The sequence below is a fragment of the Cupressus sempervirens genome, chromosome 1, assembly GCF_028749045.1.
Source record: "Cupressus sempervirens isolate cs-2001-9-10 chromosome 1, ASM2874904v1, whole genome shotgun sequence".
Classification (NCBI taxonomy): domain Eukaryota; kingdom Viridiplantae; phylum Streptophyta; class Pinopsida; order Cupressales; family Cupressaceae; genus Cupressus; species Cupressus sempervirens.
The window spans coordinates 890,396,232-890,421,648 of record NC_143118.1 but is presented as its reverse complement, the minus strand read 5'-3'; the positions used below and the strand labels follow the sequence as shown (position 1 = coordinate 890,421,648).

At 35.5% G+C, this 25,417-nt stretch overlaps 1 protein-coding gene across 1 annotated transcript in view; it reads right to left on the bottom strand.

Moving 5' to 3' along the window:
* Positions 1–25,417, bottom strand: part of GLYR1 (glyoxylate reductase 1) — an 84,356-nt gene that overhangs the window by 52,418 nt on the left and 6,521 nt on the right. The window contains exons 2-5 of the mRNA XM_089793045.1: positions 8,355–8,465; positions 8,110–8,211; positions 7,371–7,472; positions 6,391–6,506 (exon numbers count right to left, since the gene is read on the bottom strand). Coding sequence (XP_089649171.1) covers positions 6,391–6,506; positions 7,371–7,472; positions 8,110–8,211; positions 8,355–8,465 — 431 coding nt within the window. The remainder of the gene's footprint in view (positions 1–6,390; positions 6,507–7,370; positions 7,473–8,109; positions 8,212–8,354; positions 8,466–25,417) is intronic.

Here is a 25,417-nt window from a genome sequence, read left to right as displayed (position 1 = left end):
GCATCTTTATAGTATTTTGCAAGTGAGATCCTAACAAGTGGTATCAGCGCCTTTTCCTGGTTGCTTTCCATAACAAAAAAAACACTATAGTGGCTTACTACAGGCAACCTTTGTATATGCTCTCACCTTGACCTTATCGGATCTTGGTGATCCAAAAGCAGTGAAAACAATGGGGTACTAATCATTTTCTGACAAAACAGTTTTCCTTGCAATATTGGTTGACACAACAACACCCAGACTCAAACATGTATATATGGCATTGAGTATTTGCATATCTTTGAGTGTATTGAAGGACCTCTAAGTCTATAGTTAGGAGAAAACTTGCCATATGAAGCCATCAACAGTCTATGATCTGTAGTACACTAGTTAGTGGATAGCGTCCAGAAGTTATTCTTTGTACCTTGAAGATGAGAGAGTGTAGCTAAAGGAAGGTGGAATCCTCCATAGAGCTTTAAAATATTATCAGGTTCATTATTTATGAATAGGAAAAGAGAGACTATAAACAAGACACAACCTAGCCAACCAATTCATGTCTTAAACACTAGCTCTGACCAGATTTAGGCAAATTTGGTTGAAGATCGATTAATCCTTGCTGAGTTGCACAAATGCATGTGGTAATAATGGATCAATGAGTTGGAGCATTCAAAATGAGAGAACTTTGTTAAATGTATCTCAATTGTTGGATTTCTATATGATCTGCCCTTCTAAAACTTTTGGGTCAAATTCTCTCAAACCAAGAGGAATTGAATAGCTTTGTCTGAAATTGTGCATAAGGTATTATGATATTATCTGTACATTTCTATTTAAAGAAAAAAATTGATCCATGATCTAGACACCTATACCATTGTGGTCATCTAGTCAAGCTGCTCATTTTGCTATAAAACTCCACCTTCCAATAAGCCCAGGTGACCCAAAATGGTTAACAATCACCATTTTCAAGACCTCACTTCTGAAAATCTTGATACAAACCTAAAGACCATCAAGGACTCACTTTCAATCTGGATCAAGTTGGACAAACTTGACAGTATAGAAGAAAATGAATGTTGAAGCTCAATGGTAAATATGATTTGATGCAAGTTGCCCTTACACAACTACAACCACGAGGACAGTATAGTGGCCAGCACAACTTCTCTAGACATGGTTCTGATATCACCTCTTTAGAGGAGAGCATAATTTGGGGAAACTGCCCCAAATTACACCCAAACTTAATTTTCCCAAATTAAGTAGAGATGATGCCACAAACTAGATTTACCAAGCAGAACAGTAATTCATATTGAATCAAACCCCCGCATAAGTTGTCCCTAGCCTCACTCGACTTGGAACACAAGCCAATATTTTGGTGCCAATGGTTCAACAGGACTTTTGGTACAACTACTTGGAAGCGTACTAGTTTAATGTGAACCTTGTTGCTAGTACTTATGAAAGCTTCACTAGAGGCTTAATCAAGCTATGGTACAACAAAATTAGAATAACTGTTCAACAAGATACAACTAAATGAAATCATTTTTTTTCCAAAAGCTGTTTTGTAAGTGGTTTAAGAGGAAATTTGAGAAAGATGTTTAGCTCCAAAGACATGATGAAGAATTGAAACCACTAAGTTGGCTTAACCATGGACCATTCATTCTCATGGGAGACGGGTTTGTGCAAACCACAACTCCTATGGGTCAATGAGTTTGACTCAAAAATAACAGTTGAATTCTGATATTGTTATGGAGGTGAATCTCATAGTTTGTCTTTTTCTCTTTTTATGTTTCTTTTGTTGCAGGTTGCTGATAGATATAATTTTTTTTTTTTGGCTGCTCTCATTAGGTGTGCTCTCCACATATTCATATTTATTGTTTTTGAATTCCTAAGATGTCAAATGTGTTAAGGGATGCAATTTTTCCTATCTGTTGGATTTGGCCTTCACCCTTTCATACAATAAGCTCTCAAAACTAATCTCTTCTGACCAAATATCTCGAGCATCATTGCTCTCAACTCTCACGGTTTGAGGTTACCTCTCATCTGGTTGCAGTTGTGCCCCCATCAGCTTTAAATTGAGATGGACTACCATATTTTAGAAAGTGTAGTGTTTGCTGCCTTTGTTTTCATCATGAGATGGAGACTTAAGAAGCATTTAATTTTTCAAAATACAATTTACCATTAAATTAACGAGAGAAACCATTGTCTATATAGAGATTATGGTCATTCTATATCCACCTTTTTCCACTACATTGACCTGCAATGCTTGACTTTTTTTCCTTTCAGAAGTAACCGCCTTATGGTATATATTTCTCTGTGAAAGACCAAGATCTAGCCGATTGATTACTGCATTCTTTGAGCCTATCACAACTGTTGGAAGCATAAAGTGTCATCTGCATAATATTGTTTCACGGACAGGTGAAGCATTGCTCATCCTTGTGGTCTACTAAAGCTAAGACTTCCCAAAACCGCAACTCTTATATTATAGGTCATGATTATATCTCTTCTTGATGTCAATATCTTCCAACACCCCTCGTAATACTACAGTCTGCCTTCTAGGATTGTCTAGCTCACCAGATGAACGTTATCTCTACAATGTTACTACTACAGTAACTGATGATTACATCATTGGCTACTCTAAAGCAAATACCTAATTTTTTTGTTATCTGCTTAGATATCTTCATCTACTCCCACAGTATTATGAGGACCTCCTTGACTATTGTAACTGGTGTATGTTATGAGTAGTGGTTTGCATGAATCCATCCCTCATGGACATTCTTTTTTTTCTTTCTAAACTCTTCCTCTACTTTCTTGTTGCTTTCCAGTGTTTGTTGCATTCCCTTTGCTTTGTTGGTTGCTTTTCCTTGATATTTGTACAAGAGGGATTTTGTTGAGTGTACTCCCATTAGGCATGTGAAGTATAAACACACACAAGGTTTCCATGTTCACAGCAGAGTTTATGTCTGAATGGGATTTTTTCGCAGTCCACTGGCTGCTTTAATCGGTGCACCCATTTACAGCGTTTAATTTGACTAGCAAAGGGTTATTCATATCTATAGATCCCTTGTTAGGTTAGAACCCTAGGATGTTGGGTGAACTCAAATGCAATAATACAAACACCAATAGCATTTCATATTTCTTTGAGGCCTTTCCTTGCCAGTGTTTGCCATGTAGAAGTACGAATTTACTTCTGACTGGGATAATGGAAGATTTTCCTTTGGATTGAAAAATGGGAGCCTGTGCTTGAACAACAGAGACTTCTTCTTGAACCATGATCCTCATGGAAAGCGAAGTACTTTCCTTGCTTGGTTGAATAATATGGCCACGAATGTCCTCTGGGCATAGTCAGGATATCCACTTCATCCATCAGGTTTACAATTTTCTTGGATCCGTATCCTTAATGTTTTATGAACTGGATACCATTAAACTGTAGAACAGAGTTTCTTCCTTGAGTAACCAGAGCCTTTTTCCAATTCACCTATAGATGATAACATCCTAGGTGGGTTAGCCATTTATGTATAACATTCATTGTCATTTTTTGAAGGGAAAGTGAGCCTTTTTTATTGTTCTCTCGTCATAGTTCTAGATAAAAGGATTGGTTTCTTCAATGCTTGGGAGGGTTGGCTATTGTATATAGCAGATAAAAATATATGAGTTGGACATTGTGGGAGAGTAGTTTGGGAGGAGGCCACTATCTCCCCAAAAATGGTCATCTAAAGCTGCTATCAGTTTATGGCCATTTCCAAGGATATCTGTCGTTTGAGAAGTAGTATTGGATCTAGTGTTTAGGTTGGAAGATCACAAGGAAATAATGAGTCACTCAAGAACTCAAGCTCTTACGATTGCCTAAAATACCAAAATATCCTCTACAAGAAAGAATATATGAGCATAGATTTGCAATAATGGATGCAAAACTATATTGGATCAAATGTGATCAATGAGCACGCCCAAAATGTACATATGAAACCTTGCTATTCTAGGCAAGGTTGACAGATAGGACTACAATAATGATAAGTGTCTTAATCCTATGAAATGAAACAACTAATAGATAAGATCACATGTGTTTCTAGAAAGATTCCTAGAGCCCCATGTAAACATGTGTGAAAAAGTCCTAACTAGGTACTAGTTAGGTAGTGTGCCTTGTTCACACAACACAAGATTTAATAGGATAGGAAATACTCCTATTCACAACAACATCAACCAACCTAAATGTCCACTATATTCCAATGTAATAAGCACAATCAGTGACATGCATCATGAGCGATGTATTGCATGAGGAAGAAACCCTTGTCGTGTCCAACTGTGTCAACTTATTCATTTTCAAAGTTGACGAGAGCTACTCACCTCTCTTCTCTCCATCGCCCCACATTGGAAGGATGTGAAGTACAAACACACACAAGGTTTCCATGTTCACAGCAGAGTTTATGTCTGGATGGGATGTTTTCGCAGTCCACTGGCTGCTCTAATTGGTCCACCCATTTCCAGCGTTAGTTTGACTAGCAAAGGGTTATTCATATCTATAGATCCCTTGGTAGGTTAGAACCCTAGGATGTTGGGTGAACTCAAATGCAATAATATAAACACCAATAGCATTTCATATTTCTTTGAGGCCTTTCCTTGCCAATGTTTGCCAGGTAGAAGTACGAATTTACTTCTGACTGGGATAATGGAAGATTTTCCTTTGGATTGAAAAATGGGAGCCTGTGCTTGAACAACACATATTTCTTCTTGAACCATGATCCCCGTGAAAAGCTAAGTACTTTCCTTGCTTGGTTGAATAATATGGCCACGAATGTCCTCTAGGCATAGTCGGGATATCCACTTCATCCATCAAGCTTACAATTTTCTTGGATCCATATCCTTAATGTTTTATGAATTGGATACCATTAAACTGTAGAACATGGTTTCTTCCTTGAGTAACCAGAGCCTTTTTCCAATTCACCTATAGATGATAACATCCTAGGTGGGTTAGCCATTTATGTACAACATTCATTTTCATTTTTTTAAGGGAAAGTGAGCCTTTTTTATTGTTCTCTCTCCATAATTCTAGATAAAAGGATTGATTTCTTTCATGCTTGGGAGGGTTGGCTATTGTATATAGCAGATAAAAACATATGAGTTGGACATTGTGGGAGAGTAGTTTGGGAGGAGGCCATTGTCTCCCCAAAAATGGTCATCTAAAGCTGCTATCAGTTTATGGTCATTTGAAAGGATATCTATTGTTTGAGAAGAAGTAGTGGATCTAGTGTTTAGGTTGGAAGAGCGCAAGGTAATGAGTCACTCAAGAACTCGAGCTCTTAAGATCGCCTAAAATACCAAAATATCCTCTACAAGAAAGAATATAAGAGCATAGATTTGCAATAATGGATGCAAAATTATATTGGATCAAATGTGATCAATGATCACATCCAAAATGTACATATGAAACCTTGCTTTTCTAGGCAAGGTTGACAAATAGGACTACAATAATGATAAGCATCTTAATCCTATGATATGAAACAACTAATAGATAAGATCACATGTGTTTCTAGAAAGATTCCTACAGCCCCATGTAAAAATGTGTGAAAAAGTCCTAACTAGGTACTAGTTAGGTAGTGTGCCTTGTTCACACAACACAGGAGTTAATAGGATAGGAAATACTACTATTCAGAACAACAATCAACCAACCGAAATGTCCACTATATTCCAATGTAATAAGCACAATCAGTGACATACATCATGAGCAATGTATTGCACGCGGAGGAAACCCTGGTCATGTCCAACCGTGTCAACTTATTCATTTTCAAAGTTGACAAGAGCTCCTCACCTCTCTTCTCTCCATCGCCCCCTAATGATAAGGTGTCCAATACTATGGACTCTAATATCAATGCTAGCATGATCAGTGACATGCATCATGAGAAACATTCTCCACAAGGAGACCCCTAGCATGTCCAACCATGTCAATTTATTCATTTTGAAAGCTGATGAGAGCTTTTGACCTCTCTTCTCTCTATTTCCACTAGGATAAGGCATCCAATACCATGGATTCTAACATTAATGCTAGCACAAAGGACTAGTTATCTATTATATAATGATAGTAAAGCCATGCAGCTGTGAGAAAGACACTTTTCACTATGCTTTTTACTATGATTTTATCAAACTATAATGTAGAATTGAATTTAAATCAATATCCATAGACAACAAAATAGGTCAACAGAACGTATAATAAATTGAGAAGAAATAACACCAGGAATCTACTGGAAAGTTCACAACTGGAAAGTGCTTGTTTATGACCTTCGTTTATTTTTTGCATTCAAGAGTTAACAACCTCAGATGAGGAAAAATAATCATATCATATGTAGATTAAATTTAAACAATGTGCACAAAACCTAGTGTTATGTAGGATATAAGAATTGCAATAATTGTTTAGAGGAAAACTGGAATATTCACCTTCCCATGATCATGTTGACAACAAGCTTCATCTTGGCTCCATTTCCAACTTCCCCTAGAAAGAATGTTTTTTTTCCCATCACATCGAAGGCAGGCGTCACCTCATCATGCAAGGACTGTAACCACAAAAAATATGGTAACAGTCTCTATTAGAAATTGGAAGAGAGAGGAGAGATGATATTAATATCCATAAGTCATGACAACCCAAAAGATCAACCGGACAGATAAAAGCCTCAAAAGGTATAATGTCATGCTCTAAGAGAATTTCAAATGAGTTAACATTCATTAGAAGGAATATAAAAGAAGTTTTGGGCATTGAGAAAGTATGAAAGTAGAAACTATATTTTTTATCATATTGTTTATATGTTATGCCCGGAGTTAAAAAAAGTAGCTGCATATTTAATTTGATGTTATGAATAAGCTTGGTATTATTTGACAGTCTGGTGGAACTTAGCAAAACTTCAAATTAGATGAGTTAATGGCCTTTGGAGGATGTCCTTTTCCAAGTACGGCCAATATAAGGATTCTAATTCAATCTGAATGCCACTATTGATTGGTCAGGATTTGCTGACATTTTTGTGCATGACGGGAAAGAAATGCATAAAACCTGAGATGAGATTTTCCAAAATTTGATGGTAAATCCCCAAGCCCTCATATTTGTTCAAATTTGAAAAAGTAGTAAAACACGTGAATTGCCAAAGCAGACAAATATCAACCAGAGTTCTGCTCCTAAACATTTGCATAGCCCTATGATTTAGGACTAAAACTGACATACCTAATGATATGACATTAAAATGCTACTTCTATAGCATGTTCTTGTCAAGTGGCTATATTGTATGTTCTTGTCAAGTTAGGATGTTCTTCTCTATAGTACTATTGAAATGTTGACTGCAAATAATTCAAAGAAGAATACTGTCTAGTCATTCTTTACAAAAATTAAAACCACCTACAATCCAAAAACCAAGAAGTACTCCTCATACCTTATCACCAGCAGCCAGTATAATTAATTGGCCATCTTCTGCAGGCTTTTTGCTGCCTGAGACTGGAGCCTCAACAAATCTTCCCCCTTTGGCAATTATGCCCTGCAGGAATTGGGTTAAGCCAGCTGTGACTAACAGAAAAGCAGACAGCTAACAGTTTGAAAATTAAGAAAGCGTATGTCCCTTTTCCTTCAACTATTTCAATTTCTAAAGCTACCCCTTTCCTACCTACAAATACAACAGTCCAATAACAACCCAAGCAAAGAAAAATGGATTCCTTCAACTCTTACCAAAACAAGATCAATCCAGGCCATTTATTTTTTCTTCAAGAATTAGGAGGGAAAGGAGTGATTTATAAGCTACTGCTATTATATGTTGCTGAACCACTCAAAATGTGTGATTAACTCAAAACTGGAAGCTATATAGTGCAAAAAACGCCCTTCTGAAAATGAATTTCTTCAACTCTTATGTGATTAAGTACAGGCAAGTTTGAAAATTTTAGCATTAAATGGATATGGTCACATTAACATGTTAAATCTCTTACAAAACAGGTGTAGTTTGTATTTGAATTCTACCAACAACTTATAAGGGTGACGTTGCACATCACACCAAAAATACATAGGTAACTAAATAGATTAGATTATAAAACACACTCTAGAAAGCTCAATGGGTTTCAAAAATTCATACATTTTGGGCCACTCAAATATTTTATCGTACCATTGATATTGTGACAACAGACCTCATAGATTTTTGTGGACGTGGCAGCATCAACTGTTGACATGTCAATGTATCCTTTTCCTGAACACATTTCCTCCAGGACGCCACCCTTGTCAAAAACCACCTGCAAAATAGTTGAGAAGAAAATAATATAGGAAAAGCTTGCACAGAGGAATAAAAAAACTCAACTTATTGAAAGACAATCAGGTAAGGCTAACTGTCAATATGGTACAAGACAATTCAAACAATGTTCGAAAGTATTCTCACTGAGAGTGCAGCAGGAGGATCAGCCAGCATGGCTATAGTATACTTGCACTTCTTCACAACTTCTGCAGGTGTGTTGCCGACAGACGCACCATAGGCCACAAGCTCTTCACACTGCAATTTATGGAAGTAAGAAACCAAATATCATCTAATAGTGTACGTCAATTGAAGAGAAATTTTGGGAAAACTAAATAAATTGCTGTTGCATTGGAATTTGAGCAAAATAAATTATCCATTATTTATGATACCCTGCCAAAGCAATTTCAAAATATCTTCTCATTGTCAACTATATGCAAACTGTTTGACAAAATGCCAATGAGCTTACATTGTGAAATTTGGCAAGTTTGGTCAAAAGTTTGGATAGATGGACTGCAGTTTCACGATTATTGATGGTATTTCCCTAAGTTGCCAGTTTGGATTCTGGATCGGAAGCGGGTTTGACCTTTGCTCTTTTTTTTTTGTGGGGGGGGCTGGGTTCAGATTTGTTTTGGGTTCATCCGTACAAGAATAGTTTTCAATTTGTTTTGAATATATATGTAAAATATATATATATATATAATGAATTTTCCTTCAAACTTAAATTTATATCTCTACATACATTTATTAAAATAATAAAAAAGATTCATGTATCCAATTAATATTATTGATGTTGGCTTTTATAAAGTAGTGTCGTTTTATTTTTCCATGAAAGGTTTCATATAAATATACTATCCTTTACAAAACAAGAACCTATTTCATTGAAAAATAATGATCATGCACAGTGCGGTCAGGAAGAAAATAACATATAATTTCAGATTAGCAGAATTTTAATGCAGGCGGACATATCATTTTGGAGATGTGGCCTTGAATCTAGGATGGGATGATAAAGACAGCATTGCATGGTGTGACCAGATTTCTTCATTGTGCAGAGATATTCCATTTTCAACATTATGGAGGGCCCATCAACAGTGGAGAACGATTATTATCCCATTTTGGATAGCGCTGTCCCAGAATTTTTATTGATTTTCTTTTTTACTGTGTGCATATTATATGTAAGGGAGGTGCCAGGTAATCTGTGGAAGTCGTAGATGAACAGATAGGATGCGATGGAGGGGACTTTTAGAAGATTAACCATGCCCTATTTGGTGAGACTGAAAATAATAATTAAAAACTTCACTAAAAAAAAAACCTGCATCAGCGTCACAGGAAAGTTGGTCCATATTCACCAGAAAAAACAGAAATGTGTTTCCAAATCGTCAGGAGAAGTCTGAAGTCGGTTAAAGTCGCCTCACATTCGACCAGGGTCCCACGTGGTGATTTTACAGTGAATTTCTAGAAAAAAATGCGAATATGATTCAAATTCAGTTCCAAATGTAGAGCGAATCAACTTTTGAATTTGGGGGTTGACCAGCAAATACGGTAACTTATGCATTTCCAAATAGACAAATCAACGAAAAAAATTGAGTCGATGCTAAGTGACTGACAAAATACCTACACAATAAAATCACAATATCACAAATTTGGAATAAACTTCCTTGGTGGGATTCCACAGAAAATGTGGGTGTCGAGGTTAGGTTGTGCCTTTCAGATTTAGCAATTATGAATGTCTCTATAGAGAATGCTGCTGAAAATTGACAGAAAGAAATAAGTTGATTTGTTTCAGAAAAAGTTGTAGGTTAATAAATTATTTTCTGACAAAAGGATTGTGTTCTTTAATAATGTCAAATGGAAATTGCTTTATAATGCATTTGAATTTTCAACATCCTGATAATTCAGTGTCTCTAGATGTCAAGATAGATGAAGATGATCAATAAGTAACATTAAATACGTTCTTTGAGAAATTCATAGGATAATCTTGTTCTGGCTATCAAAAGCACCACTTATAAGTTGAAGCTAAAGAAAGTACCTGGAGTTTTGCTGTTCGAGGAAACAAGGTGAAAATTCATGCATTCTGTAAAGAAAGATTTGTTTGTTAGAGGTTGTGGGAAAGAGAAAAGTGAGAACAAGAAGCGGGTTAAAGTCTCCTAGAAAATCTAAGGTGATATGTTGGAATTGTGGAAAAATTGGTTACATTGCGAAGGGTTGTAAGGAAAAGAAGAAGAAAACTAAGTTTGAAAGTGACTTTAAAAACTGTTTTCAGAAAGAACTTGAAGGAGGTGTGTTTCTTTCATGTTATGTTACGCATGCATCTGAAGATGGATTATTGAATGCCCCTTTTCATGTCTCCTCACAAGGGATGTTCTTTCTATATATGAACACAGCCATGAATGTGATTTTTTTTGAAGAGATGACATCTCATAAAACAATTGGTGGTAGAAAGGCCAAGCTCACAATAATAGATGAAAGATTCAAGACTCTCTTAATTGTTTTGGATATCGCAAGTATGGCAAGAAACGTGTTATTTGTCAACACTATGAACAATGAACAATGAGAGTGCGTGTTGTCTTTTGTAAAGGAATTCGTAGAATGTTCAAAGGAAATTTGGTTTTGAAAAAGAGGGTTTGACTTGTACCTTCGCTCAATTTTTGACATGTTCAATGTCAAAATCATAGGCATGTGGCTTCCATACTCACTTTTGTGCAAAAAATTTGGACTATTATAATCTGTTTTACTATAAATCTTCTATAAAACAAATATTGTTTGATCCTAGCTAATCCATGCATGATGGTTAACATCTCCTTGTCGTCAATACAAAAATCCTTCATTTATTCGTTGTGTTTTGCATTGTCAAATGCTATTGGTTGTTTGTTTTGCGTTAAACCCCTCCAATTCCTTCCCTAGAAGAATCACACTACAAAACAAACAAAAATGAAAATTTGGAATAGCCAAATCAGGAGATTATCTCATTACCTCCTTAACCTTACTAAAAGCTCTATGTGCTAAATTACTCCAAGTGAAGGCTTCCTTCTATATCAAGTCCATCAATGAGGCAGCTAGCTGCAAAAATACCTTAATGAACCTCTTGTAATAGCTACAAAGGCCAAAGAAATCTTTCAAGTGTTCATACTCTTAAGCGGAGGCCAATCCAAGATCACCTTAATCTTCTCATCACACACACTAACCCTTGGGGACTAACTTATGCACTAGATCTAATGTCTTTTTGTTAGTCCCAAGGAATTAGATTACTGGGAGGGGGTGCGAATCAGAAATCAGCCATATAATCAACTTTTCAACCTTTAATTGATAAACAACTTACCACATGAAAACATTCACAAAGTTGACACAAAGATTTTGGTATCGCGGAAACCCAACTTGGATCAAAACCGCGATGGGGAGTAGTACCCACAAATTGTGTACTCTTCTAAAGTACACCTTGTTAGGAGCTTAACCCAGATAGGAGTTACAAAGATACTGTTAGGTGCCACCCTATTAGGCAATTTACCTCTAGCCCTATAAGGAGCTTTACCCAATTAGGGGTAGCCTTGTTAAAGGGCTTTGAACACTAGCTAAAGTGTCTTTCTAAGAGGGCGTGAATCAATAATCAGCCAAATAATCAACTTTTGAACCTTTTATACCTTTAAATGACAAACAATTTATCGACACATGAAAGCATTCATCACATGAAAACATCCACAAAGTTGACACAGATTTTGATATTGTGAAAACCCAACTTAGAACAAAACCACAATGGGGATTAGTACCCACAATTATGTACTCATTTGAAGTATGCCTTGTTAGGAGTTACAAATACACTATTAGGTGCCACTCTATTAGGAGATTTACCTCTAGCTTTGTTAGGAGCTTTACTCTGTTAGGGGTAGCCTTGTTAAAGGACTTTGAACACTAGCTAAAGTGTCATCCTATTAAAGGATTTACAATGAAGGACCTGTTAGGATCCACTCAGTTAAGGGATTTTACTATTGTAACTGTTAGGGAACAACAAAAAGAATGATCTATGTAACACTACCTTTGCCTGATCAGATCCACTTAAGCTCAAACTCACTTCTTCTCACATCTGACTTCTTCCTAGCTCGATCACACCTTGCACTTCTTCACCACACTTGCTCGACTACAATCAACAACACAAATTGTTCATTCATCACCTATATATATGGATTTTCCAATTCCACCTCCTTAACCAAACCCTAAACGTGTTACTAAGCATAAGACAATATCTTACACCCTACAACACATTTACACGATCGCGCCAACTAATTTATAGAATTTTGTGTCAAAGGTCAAACACATTTTGACCAACCATTTGCTTCCTCTAGAATCTTCTCCACATGATGTCCTCAAAAAATGTAATGTTAAATCATCACCTCCAAATGTTCATCCATGTCACTGGATCACTAGTGACTCATCCAAAGTCATTACAACCTTGTCAATGGTCACCAATCACCAGCTAGCTCACTATTACTCAAGAACTCATTCTTCTTTAACTTGTTCATCAAACTTGTCACTGCTTCACCGGTCACCATTCCATCTTGGAACTACTTTACCTACAATGATAATGAGTTGCTATTGTAACCACATCAGCTTTATGACTACTTCCCATCATCTTGTGATCGCTCCACTCCGTTCAACATGGATTTGACAAATCAATCAAATCACCTAGTGCTTGTCACTAACTGCTCTACTAGTTGCACTGTGAATTCACCGATCACCTTACTCTTCACTTCAGCAACAACGGTCACCACGTGATGACCCCATTTCTATAATTAAATTTAATTAAAAATAATAATAACAACAAAATATTAAATGTATATATAAATAAATAAATAACATTCTAATAATAGTTAAATAATAAACTATTGTAAATGATAGATAAATATTTGATAATTAATTAAATATATATGCATATATATTCATCAAAGGTTAATACATATAATCAACGATCGCTCTATTATTAAATATAATAATAATAATATGAATGTTAGTTAATAAAATCATAACTTTCTTATCGATTTTAAGGAGGCTCGATAACGATAATGGGAGTTGGCGATCATTATATGCACCGTATGGGAGCTTAGGCAATGGCCTCCTCATCAATAGTTCAAGTAAAGGCAGACGATTATCTCAGTACAAATTGCCAATTGTAGTCAGCAGCGATAACACATACAGGAAGCACAACGACATGATGCCAGTTAGAAGAATGGATATCTCAATCACAGGGGTAAGAGGTCAATTAGGAAGTGGGAGAACTATCTTTTGCTGGATGACAATATGCTACTATTATGACTTACACTTATTGACAAATAAACAAGGCATTTGATGAATGAATACAGTGTTTTCTTGCAACTACCATAAGCACTGAACTCATCCATAAAAGCCAAATTAATGTCATTTCTTATGTGGAACCATTCTTATTTGTCCATTATAAGAAAACCAACTAATGGCGTCTATTGATGAGGATCATCACAAAGACCATTATTGTGAATCAAGAATCAAGAGTGATTAAATTTAGAAGAACATCAAAAGGACGATGGACTCATATAAAGGATTGTTGAGTTGTATCACCTACAAATTAGTTTGGAGTAGGTGTGATTAGCGCCCAGCAGAGGTTAACAATAGGTGTCTTTAAAATAATGGGAGGAGTCACAACCATTATAAACTCAAACAACGACTAGTTATGCAACTAATGTATGGCTAGTATTTACCAAGAGTAACAATTGTGCAAGGACATAGGGACGTGCCCATAAAAAATGATTCTTCACTTATATATATAAGAGACCTTTCTCATCATTCTAGAGAAAAGGAAAAGCTTTTCACTTATCTATCCATTTTTTAAGATCTGCTCCATTAAGAAGTGTCTAGTTGGCTTTCACTAGTGGCAAGTAATCATATCTATATATATATATATATATATATATATATATATATATATCAGAGAGACTGGAAAACAAGTCAAAGAAAATATGAAATAAGGGCTATCAGGTAGGAACAGCGATTGGAAGATATAGCAAAGGGAAGAGGATATAAATTTAGTATTTAAATCGACACACCCATAAGATAAAAGATCTTGATTTATATATCATCCAACATTGTTTCTTGATACAAATTATCTCTGCCGAAATCTGTGATATGTAATAAGAAGAAAATTTACAAATCAAATAGACCATCCATCATAGAAGTGCAAACTTAGTCATCTTTGTTAACATATTATATACATATACTTCATATTCAGATATCACAATCCAATTACTGTATTAAATCATTAAACAATAACACCATAGCATCTTAAATCATTAAACATCAAATATTGATACCCTTTTTTAATATCAAAATCGGTACACATACTTAAGAAATAGAAATTGATATCTTTGTACATCCTATTGATTGGGTTTTAATTGAAATCATTTGGAAAATAAGAAATCAGGAATTGGTAATTATCCTTAATTTAAGTATTGGGCAACCAAGGGACATTACAGTGGTATCGGAGAATAATCCTGCCATCCTGTGAGTGAAGGCTTATGGAAACTTACAAGAGGAGGACAAATAAAACAACAATGAACGACTTAGTAAATGAGGTGAGATCCTATATGAAGCAAAACAGCCAAACCAACCAAACTATATTGAACCAAATGGAAAAATCAAATCAAGCACTTCTCCAAGCATTGCAAGATATGGGAAATTCTATCAATAATTTGAGAGGTCAACCCAACCAGGCAAGAGAGACTAGCTCCACTCACTCAGAAAATAATAATGTGCTTTCTGCAACCGGAATACCACAACCATCATTCTTGCGTAAAGAAAAGTTACTAAGAGAAGAAGAGGGAATAAAACAACAAATTACTAGGACTAAAGAAATTGCAAGGTCATATGCAGCTCTAGAACCTAACATTAGAGAACTAGTATCTTTCAAAGAATTTTGTGATGATAAACAAAGGGAGACATCTAGAAGGATTGTAAATGAAGAACTCAAACATAAAATCAACAAAATAAAGATTCCACATTTTGATGGGTCGGAAAAGATTACACTGCGCTAATGGTTAGAAAAATTAAACACATTTTTTATTCTACATCCCATGACGGAAGAAGATGCCTTGCAATTTGCTATAGTGCATCTAGAGGGAGCAGCACATGATTGGTGGACCAATGAGCGTATCTCATTGGGACATAAAGATGTAAAATCCTATGAAGAATTTTCCAAAAAGCTCATGAACAGATTTGATGATAAGGACATCGAATGGTATTTCCAAGAACTAACTCAACTCAAATCAACAGGAACAGCCAAAGACAATGCTCACAAATTCCAAGAGTTATCAATTATGGTTCCAGACCTCTCGCAAAAGAGACTCACTCATATGTTTATAGAAAGATTAAAAGACTCCACCAAGCACTCTATTAAACCGCATGAACCACAAAACTTGGAAGAAGACATTAGAAAAGAAAATTTGGTAGAATCAAATCCTTCAAAGGAAAGATCTAAAAAAATTTCAGCAAAGACAAAACATAGAAACAATGACTCGAGAAAAGATCATAAAGAAAAAGAATGTTATTTCTGTAAAGGACACTGGAGTGTTGGGCATCAATGCCAAGGTTAGGACGCTCTCAAGCAAAAAGAGGACATAATGAAGAAAGGCCCATGTTTTAAGTGCAAAGAACCATGGGCATCAGGATACAAGTGTAGCAAAAGGAATCAAATCAATAGAATAGAAGCAACATCTAGGAGAGAAATGGAGCAGTCACATAAGAAAGCAAGGCATGATCCAAGAGATCTCAATAGTATCCAAGCACAAAATGAATGGGAGAAACAACGGTCTTTTGAAGAAATTCCACTTGATGCATAAATTTGAGAATGAAATTAGTAACTTGTACAAGAGAAGAAGGAAAATAAAAATGGAATAAGAATTCATTCACTTCAAGATAGAGAAAACTATTCATACCTATCTTATTAGGATCGACTTGTAAGATGCATGAACAAGTAATTGATTATCAAAACAAAATGAAAAAATTGTAACAGCAACTACAAACATATTAATGCAAATATTCAGCTGTAAAATCTTCTCAAAATTCCTTGTATGAAATATCATACACTTCCAGAGGTCTAGGAAGGGATAGAGTCTCTCCCAAGCATTATAAAGATGGGTAGTCCTAAAGGGATATCCATAAAGGCCATGGGGCTAGATAAAGTCTCTCCCAAGGATTATAGGAGATGGGTAAATATCCATAGAGACCTTGGGGTGAGATAAAGTCTCTCCTCAAGATTAAATAGAGAGGGATGATCCTAAAGAGATGAGATAAAGTCTCTCCTATGGATCACAGAGATGAGTACGTCCTAAAGGGATACTCATAGAGGCCTTAGGATGAGATAAAGTCTTTCCTAAGCATTAAATAGAGATGGATACTCCTAAAGGGATATCCATAAAGGCTTAACACGAGATAAAGTCTCTCTTGAGGATTATGAAGAGGGATAGTCCTAAAGGCATATCCACAGAGGCCTAGCATGAGATAAAGTTTCTCCTAAGGTTTACAAATGCATACTAGAAAGGTAATCATAAGGTCTTGGAAGAGGTAAATTCTCTCCGAGAAATTATAAGGTTTATTCATGAGAACACATCATGCGACAAGGAAATGCATAGCGGGGAACTATCAAATACTACACAAATCCAAAAAAGTTCTATAATTTTGAATTGTTGTTAGAAATTTAACTTGAATAATAAATTCTTCAAATCTAATAACTTTATATTTATATTGTAGTTCTAACTATAAATTAAAATTAATCATTGTAGGATTGTTGGATTGAATATCAACTTTGTAAGTCACGACTCATTTTGGAAGGTTGGAACTTGGAATTGCTTGAGGACAAGCAATTTGAGGAAGGGCGGACTATGATCATTACTGCCTGATCACACCCATTGATCATTAGTGCAACACTCTACTCATCACAATTATGCTTGGCACCATACTAGGAATACAAGGTCAATAGTTGACATCAATCACAACACAATAATTGATAATCTTGCAATCAAATCTGCATCATGACATTACTAAAATCAATATTTATCACATCATCGACTATATTAGTTAAGCCAACACTATCAACTCAAATTCACATTTTGATGCCTAAAAAATGGTTGTTTCTCTAGAATAACAAGCACATCATCTACTTGCCTCAAATGATTCCCCCCATGTCTTACTATAAATCAAGATGTTGCCAAAGAAAACCAATACAAATTTCCTTCACTACTTTACAAATGCATGATTCGTGCAAGACTGAAATGTAGCCAATGCATTAGTCAACCCAAATGGCATCACCAAGAACTTGTAATGACCATACACTTGAAAGTTGTCTTATGCACATCCTCATCCCTTCCCTTATTAGATGATACCTGATCATAGATCAATGTTGGAGGAGTAAATCGCATCACAAAGCTCATCTATCAACTCATCAATCATGGGAATGGGTTAGCAATTTTTGAGTGTTGTCTTGTTGAGGGTTCAATAATCAATGCACATCCTCATAGTACCATCCCTCTTGACAAAAACCACAAAAGAAACAAATAGGCTGGAGTTAAGTCGTACATGTCCCATCCTTAAATTGCCTTCTCAATCTCTTCTTGTGCCTCCAAGGTTGACAATAAGGTGTAAGAATGACTAGTTTCACCCCCACTTCCAACTCAACCGCATGCTGAAAACCTCCATCTAGTGGCAACCTTAAAGGAATGTTGTTGAGCACCTACCATGCTTGGCCAAGATGGATTGGATGTCAACATCGTTAGATCCCCCATCCTTAGATGAAGATCCTTGGATGAACTAATATTTGTAATCCAACACAACGATGCCCAAGCCATTTGGTTTCTACAATAGGCCCTCTCCATCCTTTTAGCCAAAACAATCTTGGAAGCCCCATTAGATAGGCCTCAAAGAACCACATCCTTCCCTTTGATTTGAAACTTAAATCCACAATTTGACAGCTTTGCGAAAACTCACTGAGTAAATGCAACCATTGCATACCCAAAACAATATACATCTTGCCAATGTCAAACACATAAAAATTATGTCACTCTATGTGTCCCTAGGGTCATATCAAGATGTTGGATCCTTTTGTTGCATGGAACAGTAAACCCATAAATCACTGTAACATTGAATTGTTTTAAAACATTTGTCCTCAACTCCCTAAACCCTCATTAGTGAAATTATGGGTAGCCCCCCCCCCATTAATCAAGGTCATCACTCTATGTCCTTGCAGAACTACTCTATCTTGAAAAGGATAATACTCATATTTATAATCAAACACAATGATGCCCATGCCATTTGGTCTCTAAAAGGCCCTCTCCATCCTTTTAGTCAAAACAATCCTGGAAGCCCCGTTGGATAGACCTCAAAGAATGTAATGTCCCCAGCTCAAAGCAAGACAATTAACAGCAGTTGGCTGTCCTTTCCTTGGATTACCCAAGATGAAGAGGACGTAGAGCATCATTGGGTAAGAAATGAAGTCCTTAGCTTGTTCTAAATTCTAGATTTTAAGTTGAGTACATGTCTTTTGATGTAAAGTAAGTAAAGTAATTATAAGTTAAGCACGTCTTTTTAGGCAACTTAAGTGATGCCTAGACAAGCAACTTAAGTTATCCCCTCTTTTATACACTTAAGTGACTTAATAAAATATATAAAAAATCAAGTTGGGCCCCAACTTCAAAAAGTTTCATTGGTGCACACTTAGATTTTTATTTGGGATCGTTGCATTAAGAGGTGGAATATCAAGGGCGGAGATTGATTCTTCTTTTGAGAAGGTGCTATAAAACACCCCTAAGGGGCTTATTTAGAGCTCATTATGTGATAAAGATTTATGCTTATTGCTGCTACAACTTGTCTTAAGGATTCAAACCCTTCAGTATAATTGATTTTGGTGAGACATATGGGCTCTCCCTAGTCAGAAGGGTGTGTTTCGATGGAAGAACTACAGTTTGTGAAACCCTAGCACATTGCTAACTCTGGGCTGAAAGTGCTCATCAAGTTTAGAGGCCAAATTAGGGACAATATTAGTGTTGGAGACTCAGATCTAGGAACATTCACTACTGCAAATTATCTTTTTCTGAGTTTTCTATGGCATGGCTGTTAAAGAGCATCAATATCACACTTAATGCTGGTCAATTTGGGAGCCTATCACCACTTTTGGAAGGTCTGCTAGGGTTAGAAAATATTCTGACCTAAATCTGGAATATTTTGGTATATAATCTGCATCATATTGTTTGATGGAAATGTCTAATCGTGGTTTTGAAGATTCTAGGCAGAAGTAAGGGCCCGTTCAATTCATGGAAGATGATGGGAATTGGCTTTTTCATAATCCGGATTTGAAAATTTATGCTTTTGTTTCAAATTTGGCAAAATGGTATTAGAATACCAAATTTCTGATTTTTCCTCAAAACCAGGTTATCAATCTTCCCACTAGCAACCAGGAATTGAAAATCAAAACCTGGTTACAATTTTTGAGGAGTGTAAAAAAATTAGACTAGACGATTTTTTGGAGTCCACCTACAACTCCAAGCTTTGAATGCGTCGTACTACAACATTGTTTACCTGGATCTGTGTTGGAGCAGAAATCATAGATATGCTCTACAGGATTTTAATTTATTAAAGGTTTAGAAAGGATGAGTAGTATTACATGATTTACTTCTCTCTGTAAATTTCATGAGTGTCGATTTTGATTGGCAATGTTTTTAAAATTTATTATTATTAATAAGTTTTTTCTGGTCTGCTCTATCAAATCACAAATCTTTTATAATTTCCGTGATCTTGGCTGGATACCAGATTGCAACCAAACCCTGATTAAAATTTCTAAGGGTTTTGAGAGTCGTAGTAGTAGGGCAGGGGAGAATGTCTCATATCCTTTCATAAGTTTATCAGATTTAATTGTTTATTTTCAATGAGATTTCATAATCTGCTAATGTGTGACCTTGTGCTCCACTATGGCGCTAAAGATTGCTTTTGCTGTTACTTGCAACAAACCCCAAATTGATGCTACATGAGTTTCTATTTTACCATTGCCAGATGTATTTCTATTTTATCACTCAGTTGAAATTGTTATTTTCATTCTACTTATGTCTCTGATTCCAAATTTACGCCCACGGGATTAGAAATTACTTAAAGCACATTATTAGGAATGAACTAGAGGAATCATGCGGAAAAAAGAGTTAAAAATGAGAAAGATGTGAATCTGTGAGATATATTGTCTGATTCTGATTTTAAACTGCATGATTTTGTGTTCTAATTCCAATTCCAATTTGAGGAACCAAACGCATAAAAATGTATCTTCCCACTCATTTCCAAAGTGAAACAAACGGTTCAAGTAAAAAACCAAAAATAGGAATGAAGATTTGCAAACAAACCCTACAAATTCTATAATCTTGATTTCTACAATTTCACGAACCAAACAGACCCTAAGGGTTTTGGTTGAATTCTCCTAAGTTCAGGAATAATCTAAAATCCATATTTTGTTTAGATGAGAATATCAGATTTGAAATATTGAGCAGAATTCCGGATTTGTCTTACATGCGTATAAATTTCCAGATTTATGCCCTAATTTGTAATAGTTTTTGTTATCAGATTTGCTATAGTTTCCATAAATTATTGTTTCCTTTTTAGTATCCCATTTGGGGATATTTACATAGAACCACCTCCTTCCCTTTGATTTGAATCTTAAATCCATAGTTTGATAGCTTTGGGTAAACTCACCAAGTAAATGCAACCATTGCATATCCAAAGCAATTTATATCTTGCCAATGCCGGCCACAAAAAAATATGTCTGTATGTCTCCCTAGGGTCATATCAAGATGTTGAATCTTTCTGTAGCACAGAACAGTAAACCCATCAATCACTGTGACATTAAATAATTTGTCCTCTTCTCCATCCTAGTCACTAAACCCTAATTGATGAAATTGTGGGTAGCCCCACTATTAATCAAGATCATCACTTTATGTCCTTGTAAAACTCCTCTAACTTGAAAAGGATGATATCTTCATGCTCTTAAAAGTGTAACCAATATGCCATGTGTGACTCTTCTCCTCCCTTGACCTCATGTTCTTCTTCCTCAGCTATCACCTTAGATTCGACTTCTTCTACCTTTGAATCTGTTAAATATTTAACAGTGATATTCATACTGGTTTGAGAAGTGCAGACCGCACCTTAATCTTCTCCATGTCAGCCGACTGGATGGTCCCGACGGCGTTTCTGTAGCCAACGGAATGATTGTCGTCGGTGTTTTGTATTTTGTAGCCGACGGGTAAATAGTTTGTAGCGGATATAATGTTTGTGGCTGACGGACTCCTTCAGGAAGGTTCGGCGGATAGTATTTATATCCCGTCTGGGATCATTGTAAATGATTATCATCTATCTTCTATTATCATTGATCTTATCTTATAAAGCATAATGTAATGTCTGGCATATGCGAATATAATTCTGCTATTCTGTTCCATTGTCTATATATGTTTATTTATTTTACCTGTACGGTAAACACTCCACTTATACCATACGAAGGCATTTTATATATACTATACTAGACAAATAAATAGGGCGGCGATCCTTGGAGTAAACATGTTTTGTACTAACCATAACTAATTGTTATGTTAGTTAAACTTCTTGTTATCTCCTTCATAGGCGTCAATTTATAGAAGTATTGTATGGGTCGACCTAGAGAGGGTCATGTCCCTTTGAGGGACATGCCCTTTGGTCTTATAAGGGGCATGCCCTTTGGTCTTGGTATAAGGGGTGAGTGTTATTGTAATCTAAGGACACAAAATTAACATAAGTTTGCTCCTTCAAGCAATACTGCCCCATAAGAATTTATTGCAAAGACAATTAAATTCAAAACAACATTCAATATTCTGATAACTCCTCCTACATTCAAAAGTTAAAGAAGATTATCTTCAGCAACCTAAGGGTATTAGAAAAGTCTGATTTTATAATAGAATTTGCAGAAACTTTACATGGTATCAGAGCTCTAGTAGTCGAACCTAGGCTCTGCAAATTAAGTAATCAAATCGTATATATATCTAGCATCATTCTCCTATCTTTAATGGCATACACAATCAGACCCGACGACAGGTTTGATGGGAAAGAACACTTTGATGCCTGGAAATTCAGAATCATGATTATTCTTGAAGAAAATGATGTAAAACAATTTGTTGATTCAGCATCCAAACAACCTAATGTTGAACCTCATAAAACTATCTAGATTAAAGGAAATAGAAAATCCATTCAGATCATATTAGATGGAGTGAAAATGATATTGTACCTGTGCTAACGAAACATCAGACAGTATTTGATATGATGAATGCAATACTAAATGCATATGAGGTCAACAATGCAACTAGAGTTCTCGCACTGAAAAGGAAACTAAATCAAATACAAATAAAGAAAGGAGAATCAATAAATTATTTCTTCCTAAGGCTTGCCAGTCTTAGAGATGAACTTGCAAATATAGGAACCATAATTAGTGACATGGAACTAACACTAATGGCTATAGATGGATTACCAGATTCATGGGAAACATTCACAAAAGGAGTAAGTGTCAGAGACAAACTTCCTAACTTCAATAGACTTAAAGGAGATTGCCTTCGCGAAGACTCTAGAAAACTTAAGAAAGGAGGAAAACTAAAAACAGAAGATGAAGAACTTCATGTTCTTAATACAAATTCCTATAAAGGTAAAACGAAGCATTTCAAGAACAAAAGGGGTAATCAAAAGAATGACAAACCTAAGAAAGATCTATCCAAAATAAAATGCTTCAGATGCGAAAAGTTTGGACATTACAGATCTAATTGCACGGAGAATTCTAAACAACGAGTAAACTGTACAAACATAACTAGGGAAGAAGATAACTATGATCCTGAGAATCATGTATTGTATTTGTCACTATCAAATGAAGTCTCGAGTAAAGCATGGATGATTGATAGTGGATCATCTAGACATATTACAAGATACAAAGAAGCACTAGACTCTATATCAGAAAAGGTTAATGGCAATGTCACCAGCGGTGATAATTCAGCACATTTCGTCAAAAGAATTGGAAATTGCACCTTGAAATTATAATCAAGAAATTATCTTCTTCTCAAAGGAGTACTCTATGTACAAGGAATAAAAAGAAATCTAATCTTGGTTACAACACTTGAAGATGATGGACATAATGTTGCATTCATGGACAATAAAGTAATAACCTAGGCTAAGAACTCCTCAATTAAGAAAGCAAAATTGATTGGTCAAAGAAAAAGGTATTTGTATGAATTAAATTTAGAACCTAGTCAACCTATTCAAGCATTAATTCATGAAGCTGCAGATATAAATGAAATATGACACAAAAGGTTAGGACATCTAAATTTCAAAATTTTATCCACTATGGAGAAGATGGTTACTAGTTTACCTAAACTAAATAAAGATCTCTCAAGTATATGCAAAGGATGCACTCTGGGTAAGAACACCAAAAGTTCATTTCATGATAGCACTAGAAAAACTAACAATGTTTTGGAATTAATCCACTCAAATTTATGTGGACCTATGTTTGTTCCTTCTCTCAGAGGATTTCGGTACTATATTCTATTCATAGATGACTTCTCTAGGAAAACTTGGATTTATTTCTTAAAATGCCAAGAATCAGAAGAAATCCTAAAGAGATTTAAAGAATTTAAAACCTTAACTAAAAACTTATCAGGACATAAAATTCAAACTCTTGGAACTAATAATAGAGGGGAATACACCTCGGATTTGTTTAAAAGGTTTTGTAAAGAAACAAGAATTAAGAGGGAGTATATCGTTCCTTATAACCCGCAATAAAACAGGGTAGCAAAAAAGAAGAATAGAACAATTATAGAAGCTGCAAGAGCTATGATATTTGATCAAAATCTAGAATATTATCTTTGGACAAAAGCCTCTTGTATTTTTGTCTATATTCAAAACAGAAGTCTTCACTCCTACCTTAGAGTTAAAACTCCTGAAGAAGTCTTTACTAAGGTTAAACCCAATATAAGTCATCTTAGGATTTTTGGGTGTCATGTATATATCCATATTCCAAAAGAAAAGAGAACTAAGTTAGAACCCTCTGGGAGGAAAGGTATTTTTGTAAGGTATAGTGAAACATCTAAAGCATATAGGATTTTCATACCTGGTCAGGAAAATATTGAACTTAGTAGGGATGTAATTTTTGAAAAAGATTTAACATTTAAAAGAGCCCTAAGTTCTAAAAAACCCTCTCTTTTACCTAGTTCTAAAAGAGATATTGAAACTAAGTCTCCGAGGGAGAACATTGAAGAAATTGAAGATGAAATTCAAAATCTTAATCTTGAAGAAACTCAAAATTCTAAGAAAAGACCACTTTGGGCCATTAAGACAATAGAGGAAGCACAAGATTTTGCTACACCATCCGGAACAATCAGAGAAAGCAAAAGACTTAAAAGATTTTCTAGTTACACAGCAAAAATGAATGATTTCTCTAAATCAAAACCTACTAATGTTTTAGAGGCTATTAAACATATAGCCTGAAAAGATGCTATGACAGAAGAATACCAATCTATTATGAAAAATGATGTTTGGGAAATTGTTCCAAGACCTGAAAGAAAATCTGTTGTTTCTTCCAAGTGGATTTTTAAAATAAAGTATGCTACAGACGGTAGCATTGAAAAATATAAAGCCAGATTTGTAGCCAGGGGATTCTCTCAGAAAGAGGGGATTGATTATAAAGAAACCTTTGCCCCTATTGCCAGATACACCTTTGTAAGAGTAGTCCTAGCCATTGCAGCATAGAAGGGATGGAAAGTACATCAGATGGATGTGAAAACAACATTCCTGAATGAAAAGATTACAAAAGAAGTATATTTGGAGCAACCTAAAGGATTTAAAACTCATGATCCTAACGTTTTTGTTTGCAGGCTCAAGAAAGCTCTCTATGGGCTTAAACAAGCTCCAAGGGCTTGGTATGAAAGAATTGATAAGTATCTCACCGGCTTAGGATTCTCCAAAAATGAAGCCGATCCAAATCTATATTATAAGAGGGATAAAGATGATGTGGTAATTTTGATACTGTATGTTGATGATTTACTAATAACAGGTGATGATCATCTTATAGATCAATGGAAGAAAGATCTAACTCAAGAATTTGAGATGAAAGACTTGGGACTTCTTCATTACTTCCTAAGACTGGAAGTATGGCAGAA